General features: G+C 38.5%; 1 protein-coding gene across 1 annotated transcript; it reads left to right on the top strand.

The window, feature by feature from the left end:
- The first annotated feature begins 11,848 nt into the window (after positions 1–11,848).
- Positions 11,849–12,271, top strand: LOC126631399 (B-box zinc finger protein 32-like). The gene has a single exon (XM_050301538.1). The coding sequence runs from the start codon at positions 11,849–11,851 to the stop codon at positions 12,269–12,271; it is 423 nt and encodes a 140-aa protein (XP_050157495.1).
- Positions 12,272–16,465: the final 4,194 nt, after the last annotated feature.

The following is a 16,465-nucleotide window of genomic DNA, read 5'->3' as shown; positions in this document are numbered from 1 at the left end:
CTCACACTAAAGCCCATACTTTGTAAAAGAGGAGGAGCCCCTTATTCTATAAAAGGGGACTCCTCCCCTCATTAATTGTGAAGGGTTTACACAAATACATAGGTTCAAGCTCTGGTTTAGTGAGTTCTAGTGAATAGTTTAGTACAAAATGACATTAGAGATTATTGTGGGAGAATGATCCCTATTTATAGAAGAGAGTTTCTAGTTTTGTTCTAATATTGACACATGTCGTGTTGTGATTGGCTTCTGATGTTGACACGTGTCGTGCTATGATTGGCTTCTGATGTCGACACGTGTCGCATTGTGATTGGCCTTCTGGTTGAAGGGAAACTCTTCTGGGTCCTTGACGGTATAACGTTGACCGGTGCTCAGTAGTTTCGGGATTAGTCAAGTATGGTACAAACAGTGCTCCCCTAAGTTCCCGAGTGAGGGAAGCTCCTCGGTTGGGGACTTGCAAGATCCAAGCCGCTGAGTAATCACGAAACTTCTAAGTACCGAGGTGTGGTATCGTCTTCACTTGCCTTATCTTTCTCATAGGTAGATGTGGCATCTTCTCTGGAAGTACGCTTCCTCCATCCAGGGGTGGTATCTTTAACCGATGAAGATGCACAAGGTAATGTATCAATTTCACTTGAAGCTTACTTGTAGTTTCGGGCTTGGTCAAGTGCGATACAAACCCTATAGTAGGAGTCCCCCAAGTCGCCGAGCTAGGAGATCTGCCGAAAGAGGTGACAGACAAGGTAAGCAGTCAAACTTCCAAGTAATCAACCCAGGATCAGAGGTTTGACTTCGGCTTCCGGTTGATTGTTCTCCTTCTCCTTGTCTCTCATTCAACTGCCAGGATAAGGAGAAGCAAATGGATAAGAGATGATATGAGATATGTTGATGCACAAAACCGGAGCGGTCTTGGAACAACGTAAATCCGACCGTGAATCTGCACAAACGCTCAAGAACACGAAGAACACAAAGAACACAAGGATTTTATCGTGGTTCACCCCAATGTTTGGGCTACGTCCACACTGTAGTTGATTCTGTTTCTCTGTAATTGTATGGATACAAGTGTTTGAGGGGAAGTCCCCCGGAGAGAGAAGAGAAGGGAGAGGAGAGCCTCGGTGGTGTGAGGACTCTCTCTCAAGGCTTCTAGCCTTTGTTTTCAGCTCTAGCCCTTAGAAATGAGGACTTCAGACTTCGTTTAGAATGAGAGGAGTCTCCTTTTATAGAATAAGGGGCTCCTCCTCTTTTACATTTGTCGTGGGCTTAATGTGTGAGGCCCAAATACGAGGCCCAAGGCCCAAATACGAGGCCCAATATATGGTACCAACAGAAGTCCCCCAAGTCTTCAGTCAAGAGAGTCTTTTGGCTGGAGACTTCAAATCCAATCCATGTATGAGCCGAAGTGGCTAGATGTCTTGAACCAGTACTCAACCCAAGACAATGCTCAACATAAAGCAATATTCAGCTAGAGGTATCACACGTTACGAGACTGCTCGGCTGGAGGCGATGCTCGTTGCGAGGCTGCTCGGCTAGAGGCTATGCTCGCGGCGAGGCGTTTGCTCGGCTGGAAGCGATGCTCGTTGCGAGGCGGCTCGGCTAGAGGCTATGCTCGCTGCGAGGCGGCTCGGCTCGTGGTATTCCTCATTGCAAGTATCTACTTTATGTCGACATGCACTTAGTACGAGTTGATTCTCGACATGACTCGGGTCTGCTTGTCGGGTTCGCATATTGGGTCGATGTGTCGGATCCGCGGATCGAGTCCGCAAGTTGGGTCCTTGAGTCGGGGCCATACGTAGAGTCATCGAGTTGGGTTTGATTTTGTAAGTGCCCAACATGAATGGTGTCTTAGCCCGTGGGTGTCCAAGCAAGTGGATGTCTGGTCAGGCAAGAGATCAATGTTGATCAGTAGAGCTGGTTGCTCGATAATTCCTGACAATAAATGACAACATAAGTATGACTGTATAATGAATAAATCACATTTGTCATAGTTTGTCAAGGCAAAATATTGTATGATGTGCCTACTACAAATAAATGATTTATTCAGTTGTGTGGTAAATCACATGTTGTATGAATTAATAGCGTGGTATTAATCATGTGATATCAGAAATAATAATCATATTATTTAATCATGAGTCATCATGATATAAAAATAATATAATCATTATTTTATAATAATTATGCCATATAATAAAATAATAGAATATTTAAAGGAAAAGAATCTTCTCCCTTTTTTCGGTGGAGGCATGGTGGAGACATAATGGGTGGTTTTCTGAAAAGAAAATGTTTTTCCTTTTCTTTCTTTTTCCTTTTCTTTCTTTCTTTTTCTTTCTTTCTTTTTTCTTTTCTTTCTTTTTTTCTTTTCTTTCTTTCCTTGGCCGACAATGGGGTGTGGGATATTTCCCACCAAACCCGTTCCATTTTCTTGTTATTCCTTCTGTCTCTTCTTTTGTTGTTGGGTATGATGGAAGGTGGAGTGGAGCTTCCACTTCTTCTGTTCCTCACTAATGTTGCTGCACTCCCTCTTTTTCCTGATGTCCTGCACCTGCAAATCATGTGCAGTGGTACCACCCAACTCCATCCCATTGCAAGCAAATACAGATAGCTCCGATCTTGGCAGCTATTGACCAAAATGTAAGACCTCCTCAGAGCTTCCTCGAGCTGCTCCAGAGGCTCCCGATCAGCTTCCAATGCTGTGATTGCCTGCAATTCTTCTATTTAGCCCAGAAACAGCACTCAATAAAGATGCTACAAGTTTAGGGTTGGGCGTGGTTTTGCTTCCGGAAGACGACGGCTGCGGTGGCGGCCGTTCGAGAGCAAAAACCTCGTCCACAGCTGCTCTCATAGCAAAGCTTTTGGTGTGACGGCGATTTGACGAAACAAAACGGAGGCGTTTTGGGCAGGGTGGCTTGCTTGGAATAATATAAAGGGAGGCGTATGGTGATTTGCAATAATGGGATAGAGGGCTAGTAGTATTTTGGTGAGGAAGAACACGTGTGTTTGGATAGCACGATAGCATATGTTTGGCAAACAGAATAAAATCTGATCGGTTATGTTTGGGCAGATTTGAGATGAACAAGTGTTCTTTTCTTTGAGGACGCAGAGATGAATAGAAAGAGAAATATAGATGAGATGACATGGTGGCTTGCTGTTTGTGGGGTTTTCTGGAAAAGATTTGGGTTCTTGGTTTCTGCAGATTTTGTAGGTTTTGCAGATTCACAATGGAGGTGAAAAAAATGAAAGAGAACCGACACAACTTTTTGTATCGTTTCCCACAGACGGCGCCAAATGTTGATGCACAAAATCAGCGAAGACTTTGGTACAACAGAAAGTGTCAGGTTTTGTGACCTTCGCTTGGTTGCTTCGGTCACTAGTGAGGATAAGTACGTAAATGAATAGAGACAGAGAAGCAAACACAGGATGTACGTGGTTCACCCAGATTGGCTACGTCCACGGAGTAGAGGAGTTCTCATTAATTGTGAAGGGTTTACACAAATACATAGGTTCAAGGTCTGGTTTAGTGAGTTCTAGTGAATAGTTTAGTACAAAATGACATTAGAGATTATTGTGGGAGAATGATCCCTATTTATAGAAGAGAGTTTCTAGTTTTGTTCTAATATTGACACATGTCGTGTTGTGATTGGCTTCTGATGTTGACACGTGTCGTGCTGTGATTGGCTTCTGATGTCGACACGTGTCGCATTGTGATTGGCCTTCTGGTTGAAGGGAAACTCTTCTGGGTCCTTGACGGTATAACGTTGACCGGTGCTCAGTAGTTTCGGGATTAGTCAAGTATGGTACAAACATGCTCCAATTTGGAAAGCAAGTGCATCAATGGATCTCCCTTCCTCCTTGTTGCGGCATGAAGCTTGTGGACAGATTTTTGGGTGGATTTATGGTGTAGAATGGATGGGGAATGATATGGAGGGGTTTAGGGTGAGTGTGGAAGAGTGTTTGATGGTTGGAAGGTGGTGGAGAACTAGGCAAAGAGGGTGGAAGAAGGTGGAGTGGCTGTTATGTTTTCTAGGCACTAGAATGGTGTTTTTGGGGTGTTTTGCTTCCTAGGGTGTGTATGGACGAATTTCTGTGATAAAATGATGAATATGGGGGATTGTTCTTTGGCCAAGGGGTGTAAACATGTATTTATAGGCCCCAAAAACCTTAGAAAATCAGGTTAGGTTAAGGATGAAATGCATGGCAATTTGTGTGTGTGGTGTGCAATGGTCCAAGGGTGAAAATGAAGTAATGATGCAAAGTGTGAAGGGTAAAATGGAGTGGTGTTGTAGCTAGGGAGCATGAATGATTGTGTACATTGCATAGAGATGGAAAGGGAGGTGAAATGTGTCAACAAATGGGTCAAAGGTGCAACAACATGTGTTGCACATGGCATTGGATTCCAAATGTGAATGATGGAGCATCAATTGGTGCATGTAATGGATGTAAATGTTGTCTAAAATCTAATGAGTGAAGGGAACAAGAGGTATCAAGCAATTGAGTGTAATAATTAAATGAATTGAAGCATGAAATCAGAAATTATGTAGGGGACAAGAGTGATCAAGCATGGCATGGAATCCAAAGGGAATTCTATGTGGTTTGCATGGCAAGGAATGCAAGTTGGGGTGACAGATTTTTGGGCTGTTTTCTTCATCTTTTGGACCATAATTCTTCATATTCTTGGCCTCTTTAGTTCTCAAATTCGTCCATCCACTTGGCCCATGCATTTGCTATCCATTCCAAGCCCGAAACATGCTCCAAAGGCCTCCAAAATGCATCTTCTTGCCTACTTTGTCCATAAAATCTGAAAACACACGAAAATGACTTTAAACATTAAAATAACTAAGGAAACACGACATAAACGCACAAGAACAAGCCAATTAAGTCGCATAAATATGCTCCTATCAGTGCAAAAGAATTTTTTTATAGTTTACGGAATAGAAAGTCTTTATCGCATATTAGAAAAATTAGGTTCTTGTGTCAATGGAAGATTGACAAATCTAATAGCATTTGCCAATTAGTTAGAGGCAAAGCTAATAGTTCTTCTAGTGCATATTAAAAAAATTAGGGTTTATGGAATAGAAATTTTTCTTTCTTTGTGCTTTTATTCTTGTTATCTTGGTTTGGAAATTGGTAATTATTGTACTAATAATCTGGGAAATATCAAATTAAGTTTTTTCAATGCGTAAAATAGTCATAAGTAAATTTCCAGAACAGCACCTTGATCAACAAGGTCCTTCTTCCATTGCTCAAATGCATGATGTCTTGTATATATATTGACGCCCAGCCTTGTTCTCATGATTCAATCCAATTTTTACAACACCCTCTTTATTTTTACATATATATCAATCTTAGCCGTGTTTGTATGTCTTCTTTTTTTTTCCTTGTTGTTTTGCTTATATTTCAAGAAAATGTCGAGTTTGACAATTTTAGTGAACAATGGTGGGAGGTGGGCTGACTCACGTACAAAAATTGCAAAGCAAAAATACATTTGCAGAGTTTCAGAAGAAAGTATATGGTATTTTGGCACACTTTCATTTGTTCTCAAGTTTTTAAACTATTTTGCCGATTCTTGTATCCCATAATCTGTAAATAAATGTATGTTTGCAATGTAAGAGACTAAAGTCAAATGCATGTTTAGTAAATAAATGTATGTAAATTGCCTTTGTAGTTTTTATGCAAAAGTTTCGGGTATTCATCCGCTCTCTTACATATAATTACTTGCAAATTGCTTTTGTAGTTTTGTTTGGGCCCAAAATGATATTTTGGCCCAAGCCCAAGGTTCTCGATCCAATAAGGAGTATCAAGAATATTCTTCCATGAGTGAAGCCCAATAGAGTTCGACCGTATCCTATCAAAATGTGATTTCCACCTGGATAAAGATGAAATGGTTGAATCCTAATACAAGAGGGACTCTCTAGAGTTAAAAAGAAAAAAAAAAAAAAAACTTATGAGCCCGATAAGGTGCCGAACTTCAAGGGATGAATGTGAATGATTAAATAGCTTGGTTCAAAGTCCTATAGAGGTTAGGATTGGTCGAGACCGAATCAAATTGGGATGAGGTATTTCAGTCTGAGTGAAATTCTAGTTTGATTATTTGGGAAATCGCTACTATAAATAGAGAGGGAGATGCATCATTTAAGCCGTTCCAATTCAACACAGAACTGCCTTGCGCAAACCTTTCAAACACCTTGAGATTTTTATTTTCTTTTTTCCTACCAACACATCTTCAGTTTAGATAAACAGTACTGTGAAGGCAACCAGCAACATCTTCAGTTTGAGTAAACAACACTGGAGCCGTAGAATTAACTGACCGAGGAGCACCTTCAGTTTAGATAAACAGCACTGCTTGGAGACTAACTAGTTATCTATCCAAGTCTTGGTCAACAAGGATTTCCAAGTCCTTGTTGGAAGAGATCATCTCATCAGCCTTCTCGGCGAAGTGATGTGTTACTAGGCTCGGCACATTGAAAGCCAAGTTTATTTTATGATTGGATATTCACAATTACATTTTAGAGTTTGGCATTCTGACGGCCGAACCAAATTTACAATCAAGACACTTATCTCTTTTGAGTATTTGTGTCCATACAGTCTGATACCAATTAGGCTACTTATATTCTCACAAATATAATTACTAAGGCCGAACTCAGCGCCGACGATTCGTGAACTTCGAAGAAACTAGCAGCCTTGTCTTCAGGCTCTAGAACCCAAAGGCCAAGACGAGTTCCTTCCTCGGTCGCAGTCGCAAGATGCAGAAGTCAGCAGCGCACCCAACGCACATCAACATTCATTTTACTCCCCAGTCGAGTTTAGTCAACGAGTTGGCATGCCCCACATTCGACCGAATGATGTAGTTAGCTTATTAATTACTCGGCCTATGCGCCACTTAGACTAAGTAGTTTTTAGGGTCAACATTTTGGCACACCCGGTGGGACCCAGTGCTAAAGCTTTGGAGTTCATGACCATTGAAACACGATCAGTAAAAAAGAAAACAACTATGGGCAAGTCGACTACCAATTTAGCACTTATAGTTCAAAGTCCAGTACAAAGTAACGTGTCGCAGGCGTAGGATCCTCATGTTGTCGTGACACCTGAAGCCACATGTACGGCACGTTGACAAAAGGAAATTAATCTTAGTGGTTAGAGTTATGATGTTGTAGTCTTCACCCAGACTACCAAGATGGCAAAAGATTATTTTATTGAAGGTCTGGTAGAGGATTGTGACGACAACAATGAGATCTCTGGTCCACCATCTAAATCTTTCCTCCGACGACAATTGGAAGAACAATCTCGGCAGTTTGAGCAACTGTTTGGCCAAGAGATGAAAAGCGTACTTGAAGAAGTACATGATAATAGTGTTTCGAATAATAAGTTGCTTGAAATTCTAGTAAACAAAGCTCATGAGAACAAGCCAGTTAATCAATCTAGGCAACATTTTATCAAGAATGTCCCTTTAGGAGGAGTAAGATAATCAATCTCGAGAAAACATATGGTGAACCAAGCACCAGTTCAGTCGAATTCAGCCGAATGACAGAAGCAACACCAGTCGATACAGTTGAAGTCCAGAAGATGATTGATTTGGCCTTGAAAAAGAGGTTGAAATTCCCAAAATTTATTCATGCATATCCTGCCTTTGTAGAAAGGTTTGAATATCCTCCAGGATTCAAAATCCCAGTTCCAGTCTCTTCGTTGAGGAATCATCGTTGTCCTCATTAGAACATGTGGCCAGATTCTCTGCCCAATGTTGAGATGTCAACAATGATTTTCATAAACTATGACTGGTTGATTTCTTGTTGATGGGCAAAGCGTTTGCATGGTACAATAACTTTCCACCGAACTCTATACAAAACTGGGAGGAGCTGGTTGAAAATTCCACGAACAATTTTATCGACCAGGGATGGAAGTGTTAATTTCCTCTTTAGGGATGGCCCAGTCATCTGATGAGTCACCGATGGAATTCCTTACCAGGTTCAAATTAGCAGGGAATTGGTGCTGAATACCCCTTTCTAAGGTGGAATTTGTTAGGTTTGCCCAGAATGTCCTAGATATAGAGTACAAGAAGAAATTCTTGGGGGCAAACTTTCGAGATATATATGAGTTAACTCAACATGTCGAGCAATATGATTATTTTCTCTAAGAAGAAAAGATCTTAAAAACTTTAACCCGTGGGACAATCTATAAGAACCCAACGGTAAGATATGCATCAGTTGGGGGTGACGAGTCCTAATATCTTAGCATAAACGCAGCCAAGATAGTGATCGACAAACCTTATGTATACAAGGCACTGGCTCATACTAGTTCCAAAGATGTCAAAATGCATTCGGCCTCTGTTGAAGCAGTCGTCAAAACATCAAAGGTATTTGACATCACTAAGGCTGATGTTATCTTTGACCAGCTACTATTTGCAAAGATCATTAAGCTTCAGCTAAGGAATGACATTCTTAAGGCCAAAGATTTAAAAGGGAAAACATATTGCAAATATCACAACTCAAACAAATACACGACGAACAACTGCGTCGTGTTCCGTGATGCTATTCAAAACTAGATCAATAATGGAAAACTAAAGTTCCTAGAAAAGACACAGATGATGGTCGATGTTGATCATTTCCCTTCAACAACAATAGGCATGGTAGATGCCCATTTGTTGAAGGATAAGAAAAAAGATGAAAAGTGGAGTACATCCCAGCCTAACACGTCCCAAAACAAAATCCTTAGTCGCACCTGAAAATCGATTTTTCAACCCAAAACGACCTCCGAGCTTCTTCTCTAATCCAGTATATGCCGAGACGGTGTCTGACTCCGTTTTCGATGAGTCTGATAACCCAATAGTCTTGTGTAGTAGGTGCAATCAAAAGTCATCATAGCCGAGTCAAAACCACAGAAACCTTCGGCTGAACCTGCATCTAAGATTCCGATGAAATCTCAACCAACGCTCGGCTCGGGACAACACTAGCCAAAGGTTTTTTTATAAACTCAGCCCTCAACAGCTAAATTACTAATCGCCTTCAGTTAGACGGCGCCTTGATTTTGACTGGCCATTTTATGATAAAGATTATTATGTCCATAACTCTAGAAGTTCAAGTTCATCCACGACCCAACGAACTTTCAAACCACCTGAGCCACACGACCACTGGTGGCATAGTTATAATCTTCTTGCCGGCGCATATACCATTCTGTCTAAATCTCAAAAGCATCGCTAACAAAGTATGGACTACATGACCTGTCGGTAAGCAGCTCATGAAGTTTTAGTCACGAAATGGCAAAGATAGCAAGAAAAGAGGATAATCGGCAACCTCCGACAATCATGACTAGGTTGCTTCAAGGGAAAAAGGTCATTAATCGCGATTTTGAAACCGACATAGAAGAATCCAAGAAATGCATCAAACTTTTTCTTTGGCTTGGAGAAATGAAAGCTCGCATCAAGCATTTCAGACGGAATCGCAATCCGCCATTTTTCGGCGAGGCTCTAGAATACATGCGGGAATTTCATAAGAATAATTCGGAAAAAGACCTGTATGGCCTCCCAAAGGCATGTCATGAGTCTCTCGACTTAGCTTTGATCGGCCCGACGTCAAATTAATTATCCATAAATGGTCGAATATTTGGGAATGAATGCCAAATTCCAACACATTCGCAAAGCCAGTGTTTTTGGCTTTGACCTCTCATTCTCTTTAGATGATCTACAATATTTGTAGCATCATTTTAAGGTTATTTCAGCAGTATCCTTTTTCGATCATGAGTTTAAAGGTTGGACATTTACTTGGATACATAAGATGCTTGTGTCATGTATCAGGAGCGGGTTCACAAGGCTTTGCAAACACATGATCAAGTTCCAGTGACAATGTCACCAGTTGCCAAAGGCAAAGATAAAATGTCCACACCGTGCGCACCTTTTGCCTTTGGTAGAAGATGACATCGTTAGGGTAACCAATGATCAAGATGCTTTGCCAGAAAATCCAAAAGACGAGGATCACGACCAAATAGGCCCCTCAGTCCTCGACAACATGGAAATTAGCATGGTCCATGTCTTATCTGCAGAATTCCAGCCATCCACGTCACAACCAAGCTTTTTGGATGGTGATGTGGTTACTAAAAAAACAACGCTAGTTGAGTTCATGACTGCTGAAGAGGCCGAACCGATTGGAAAATAGGACAAGTTCAGAGTAGCCTTAGCTAAGCTCTTTCCCAGTTCCTTGGCCGTCAACCTCCACCACCTAAAGCCATTGTATGTGACGGCCCATATAAAGGGATATCCAATATCTAAAGTTTTCGTTAACTGTGGAGCAACGGTCAATATCATGCCCGTTTCCATCATGAAAGCTTTGCACTATTCCAAAGACGACCTCATTCCATCTAGTGTAACTATGAGCAGTTTTGTCGGTGACAAATCCCAGACTAATGAGTACTCCCATTGGAAGTCAATGTTGCAGGTCGAAACCACATGACCACATTTTTTATAATTGACTCCAAGACTGAGTACAATGCGTTGCTCAGTCGTGATTGGATCCACAACATTGGCTGTATCCATTCTTCATTATACCAGGTCTTTATTTTTTTAGACAGAAAATCGATAATAGTTTATCCAGATGATAATCAGCTATTCGAGGCTAACATGATTTAAGCCCGTTATTATGATGATCATGTCGCCTATATCACTTTACAAGGCTTTAACGAAAAAGGCAGACCGACCAGAATCCTTGTCCAGAAAGCCCATCGAGGTTGGTGCCGAGACCATCCAACAGGATTCGGGGAGACTCGAGTTGGTTAACTTAGCCGATTGTTCTGATGACTGAAGCAACACGATGGGATGAACGAAAGGCCGCAGTTTCATCTATAATGGAACGACTGCTAGCCCACTAGTATACCATTTCCAAGAAACCGAATTTTAGCATGAACTTAGTGGAGTTCCTCGCCGAATGGGATAACGGCCCCGAGCTGTCATTCAACAAAATTAAAGATGCATAAGCCGAGCTTGAAGATAATCAGCCTGAAGTCAAAGATCCTTTAGAAGAAATAAATGTTGGGACGGCCGATGAACCTCGGCGCTTATTTATTAATGCTTTGTTGCCTCAGCCTATGAAAGACAAAACTTTGTAAATTGCTTAAGGAACTTAAAGATTGTTTTGCTTGGAGCTACAATGAGATGCCTGACCTTGATCGTATATTTGTTGAACATGAGCTGCGTATCAAACCCGATTGTAAACCTTTCCACCAACCTCTACGATGATTCTCGACCGAAGTTCAGCTCGGCATAAAAGACGAACTTGTTCGACTTTTAAAAGCTGGCTTTGTTCGGACGTCTTGTGGTTGGTGAATATTGTTCCAGTCTTAAAAATAAGTGGTGTCTTGTTCATCTGCATCCATTTTCGTAATTTGAACCTAAAGATGAATACCCAATGTCGATTTTAAATTTATTAATCAACGCTGTTGCAAACCATGAAATTTTATCTTTCATGGACGACCACGTGAGTTCCAATCAAATTTTTATTGCTGAGGATGACATCCATAAAACTGCTTTTCGATGGCCTGGAGCACTAGGAACTTTCGAATGGGTTGTCATGCCTTTCAGACTTAAGAGCGCAGGTTTCACATATCAATGTACCATGAATACGATTTTCCACGACCTGATTGGCAAAATTGTTGAAGTCTACATCGACGATATCGTAGTCAAGTCCAAACACCACCAAACACATTTAGAGGATCTTCGGCAAACTTTTCTTCGCATGAGCCAACATAACCTCAAAATGAACCCTACTAAATGTGCCTTTAGCGTGTCTGATTCTTTTCATCGCACCACCTCCCCGAATTCCCAAATCGTCTCTGAATTTCCATTCCTCTTCTGCTCTCCGCCGGAAATCAAGAAATGAAGAAACTTTTCAGGGCTTGTGAACTCTGCGACCAAGAAGCCTCTTTCTACTGCCCTTCTGACTCCGCCTTCATCTGCTCCCGCTGCGATGCCTGCGTCCACCAGGCCAACTTCCTCGTCGCCCGCCATGTCCGCCACCCTCTCTGCTCTAATTGCAAATCCGTTACTGAAACCCCTGATCATCACTCTCTTTGCTTCTCCTGCGCGCCTGAAATTTTTTCCGGAGACTGCGACGGCGATGCCATGTCGTCATCCTCGGATTGTTCCGCCTGCATATCCAGCGCAGAAATGGGGACCACAAAGACCGGATACGAGAATCCGAAATCCGAGAGCTTCGTGACGGAGGTTTCCGGTTCAAATACTCCGCACAGATTCCCTGGCCTGAAGAGGAATATGCTATGGAAATTCTCACAGGAGTGAGCCAGAAAAGAGAAGGAGAAAAAATACATCGAGAGAGAGAGAGAGAAAGAAAAGACCGGAGAGTGAAAGGAAGAAAGAAGAAAAAATAAATTAAATGATAAAATATTAATTGTTATGAATAAAATAATATAATATTAGATGGGTTGGGTACCAGCATATTTTTAGGGGTAGAGATGCTTTGACCTATTACTATTCACTGAGGTTTATTACTGTTCATTTAAGTGGATATTATTATTATTAAGAATTTCACTTTTAAAAAATACATAAACATTTTAATAAATTTAGATATTATTATTTTTTTTTTTATATATAAATTCAGAAATTAAAAATAAAATTATTATTTTATAATAAAAAAATAATATTTAATAAAATGGACTAGGCTATTTTTTGTTAGGGGTGGAGATGCTTTGACCTATTACTGTTCACTGAAGTCTATTACTGTTCACTTGAGTGGATAAATGCGCTGAGTACTGGCACAAAGTCCTTCGGAGTGGACTTGCTCTGAGGCAGAGGACATGTCCTATTGTTGGACGCGGTTTCTAGCCAACTCATTTTCCTACGAATCTTTTCCTGAACTTCAATCAAAGCCGTCCAGTTATCTAATCGTGTGGCCATCGTGGGTTTCAACTGAAAACGTCCAGGGTTTTCTTCAAAAAGTAGCTCCCGGTGGAGCTCCATTGCGTACGTGTTGATAGGGTTATAGGAAGACACGTTTTTGTGGAGGAGCTTGACTAGAAAGGAGACTTGGGTGTTTCACTACGATTAGTTATACTCTTACCCTCTTAAGATTATTGAGTTTTCATAAAATCACTAACGCCTTTTCAAATCTTAATTCTTTTTCATATACCTTCAGTCAAGATTCTGCTAATAAACTAACAATTTTACCGTTATAACAAATTATTTAAAAAAAATATATATTTATAATTATAAAGAAAAATAAAATATTAAAAATAAAATAAACATAAAATAAAAGATACCACCATAACATCTTATCTTTTTCCCCTTAGAACGCTTATGAACAAGGACATTCTACTTCATAAGCATTCCGCGAAAAAACTGTATCTTCTTCTACTTCACAGTCTAGATTACATTTGCTTGGTCTCTTTAACTATGGTGACAAATTGATCTTGATAGATCAGAAAATATTCACTGATAAATTTAGTTGAGTGCTCCTAAAGTTTTTTTATCTTTTATTTTTATCCTAATTTTTAACAATAAGCTGGAGAAACAAAAATCGAATTCACTTTGGGGTCTTCAAACTTTTTAAATGCACAATTGTTAATTATTGATTTGCAAGATATTCAAATGAGTCAAATATTTGAAGTAAATTATTCATATTAGATCATGCTAGAAAAAACTCCTCATAAACCAATTAAAGTAACTGAATTCACATAATAAAATCAGTCTCTATAGAATTTACATTAAGAGTAGAGAAAATAATATTTAATAAACAATTTATTGAATCACATTATTGCTAACTCATTGTGAGGCTAAGCCCACACCCTCTCCCTTGGTGTAGATAATATCGTTTGTTAAAAAAAAGCAATCATTTGACAACTAATTTAATGTAATTTAATCACATTATTATCCGCGTGTGAATGATCTTTTTTTATAACCGGCATTACACGCATCTTAAGATGTTTTGAACGTGTTTAAAATAGAAAAAATAATATTTAATAAACAACTAATTGAATCACATTATTACTAGCCCATTGTGAGGCTAAACCCACCTCCATTCCCCTTAGTGTAAATAATATCGTTTCCTAAAAAAATAATAATAATCATTTGACAACTAATTTAATCACATTATTATCCGTGTGCGAATGACCTTTTTTATAACCAGCATTACACGCATCTTAAGATGCTTTGAACGTGTTAAAAATAGAGAAATTAAATCACATTATTGCTAGTCTACTATAAGGTACTAATTAAAAACAACACAAAAAAATTAATTATTAAAAAAAATATTGTTAAAATGACGAAAATACCCCTGCCTTATTTGATGCATTATTTTGAGATGCTTTTGAATTTTTTTGTTTTGAGGGCATTTGTGTCCAAAATTTTTTGTTGAAGCCGTGATATGCACTATTCATTGCCCTTCTGGCTTTATATATAACTAGCCTTCATGCACGCGCTCACATGTGTGCAGAAGGCATTTTTTTAATCACGGTATGCTACGCGTGACTTACACTTTTTAAATGTATTTATATGCGTAAATTGACAAAACGAAAGTCAAATATTTGAAGTAAATGAATAATCTTAGATCATGCTAGAAGAAACTCATCATAAACCAATTAAAGCAACTGAATTCATATAATAAAATCGGCCTCTATAGAATTTACATTAAGAATGGAGAAAATAATATTTAATAAACAACTGATTGAATCACATTATTACTAGCCCATTGTGAGGCTAAGCTCACCCCCTCCCCCTTACCCTTAGTGTAGATAATACCCTTTGTTAAAAAAAATATAAAAAAAACAATCATTTGACAACTAATATAATGTAATTTAATCACATTATTATCCGCATGCGAATGACCTTTTTTATAACTGGCATTACACGGCTCTTAAGATGTTTTGAACGTGTTTAAAAATAGAGAAAATAATATTTAATAAACAACGGATTGAATCACATTATTGCTAACCCATTGTGAGGCTAAGCCCACCCCCTCCCCCTTAGTGTAGATAATATCATTTGTTAAAAAAAAAACAATCATTTGACAACTAATTTAATCACATTATTATCCGCGTGCAATTTTTTTTTTATAACCGGCATTACACGGCTCTTAAGATGTTTTGAGCATGTTTAAAATAGAAAAAATAATATTTAATAAACAACTTATTTAATCACATTATTATCCGCGTGAGAAAAACTTTTTTTTATACCCGGCATTACACGGCTCTTAAGATGTTTTGAACATGTTAGACCATCTCCAAATGAAATGTCAAATTATAAGAGTCAAATTACAATTGATGGCTGATACGGCAATCTGAAGCCTTATGTGAAATTTTTTTAATTCTCCAACCAAATTGTCAAATGTTATTTTATCATTTAAATAGAGTTTTAAATGATTGTAATTATTAAAAAATGTTGTGATAAAATTTTTATTGGTTGAAATGTTAGTGGAATAAGGAACCCACTATTAAAATGAATTAAAAATAAATTTGACATTGATGATGACTTGGATGATGACTTGCTTTTAATACTTGGAAAAAGACTAGATTTGAAGGCTTAGTAATTTGATGTCAAATTTGACATCAATGTCTTTAAATCTAGTCAGCAAATAACACTTCGGTTGGAGGATTTTTTATGTCAAATTTTTATTGGTTGAAATGTTAGTAGAATAAGGAATCCACTATTAAAATGAATTAAAAATAAATTTGACATTGATAATGACTTGGATGATGACTTGCTTTTAGTAGTTGGAAAAAGACTAGATTTAAAGCAAGTCATCATCCAAGTCTTTTTCCAACTCTATAAGACATGGACTCCGCAGGAAGAAAAGGCTCCAAGCTTTGAATTTCCACAATCTCTTAGTCAAAAGCTTTCTTTGAGTTCACACTGTACCCAAAGAAATAAAAAATTGTAAACACTTTATACCCAAAGAAATAAAAAATTGTAAACACTTTTAATTTTCAAATGTCAAGGATGTCTGCGTGCACCAATATCCTTTTCATCAGTCATTTTCTTATTTGCTGACTCAATCGTCAATAAATCAATTGTAAGTTCCAATGTAAGTTTTGCAATAAAACTTATTTTCAAATTATACCAGCATCATTATTTTAAATTTATTATTTTCATTATGAATATTTTCATAACAACTAATTTTGAATGTCATAAAATTCTTACTCACAGTTAATTCATCGAATACCTCAAGTTCAAAGTAAACACGGACCAATCATTTGTTCAATTCTTCTTATTCATTTATAACAGCTGGTTCCATGACATATTTAATCCTGGTTATCCTCCACATCAAGTTCCTCATAATTCAATTAACAATTCATTTAACAGCTCATTCAATCCTAATCATCATTGCCCTTGGTATAATTGTCCTCATCGTTATTATTATCACTAGTTCCGTCCCATTTGATATGTGTGTGTGTGTGTGTATATATATATATATATATATATATATATATAATAGATTATGTCTATGATATACATTAAATTGAGATTTATAGGGATCCTTCC

This window comes from Malus sylvestris, chromosome 8, assembly GCF_916048215.2.
Source record: "Malus sylvestris chromosome 8, drMalSylv7.2, whole genome shotgun sequence".
Lineage (NCBI taxonomy): Eukaryota > Viridiplantae > Streptophyta > Magnoliopsida > Rosales > Rosaceae > Malus > Malus sylvestris.
Note: the sequence above shows the minus strand (reverse complement) of the source record. Positions and strands in the feature narration are given on the sequence as shown.

Coding starts and splice junctions, on each gene's coding strand:
- LOC126631399 (XM_050301538.1), top strand. CDS start 11,849: ATGAAGAAACTTTTCAGGGCTTGTGAACTCTGCGACCAAGAAGCCTCT.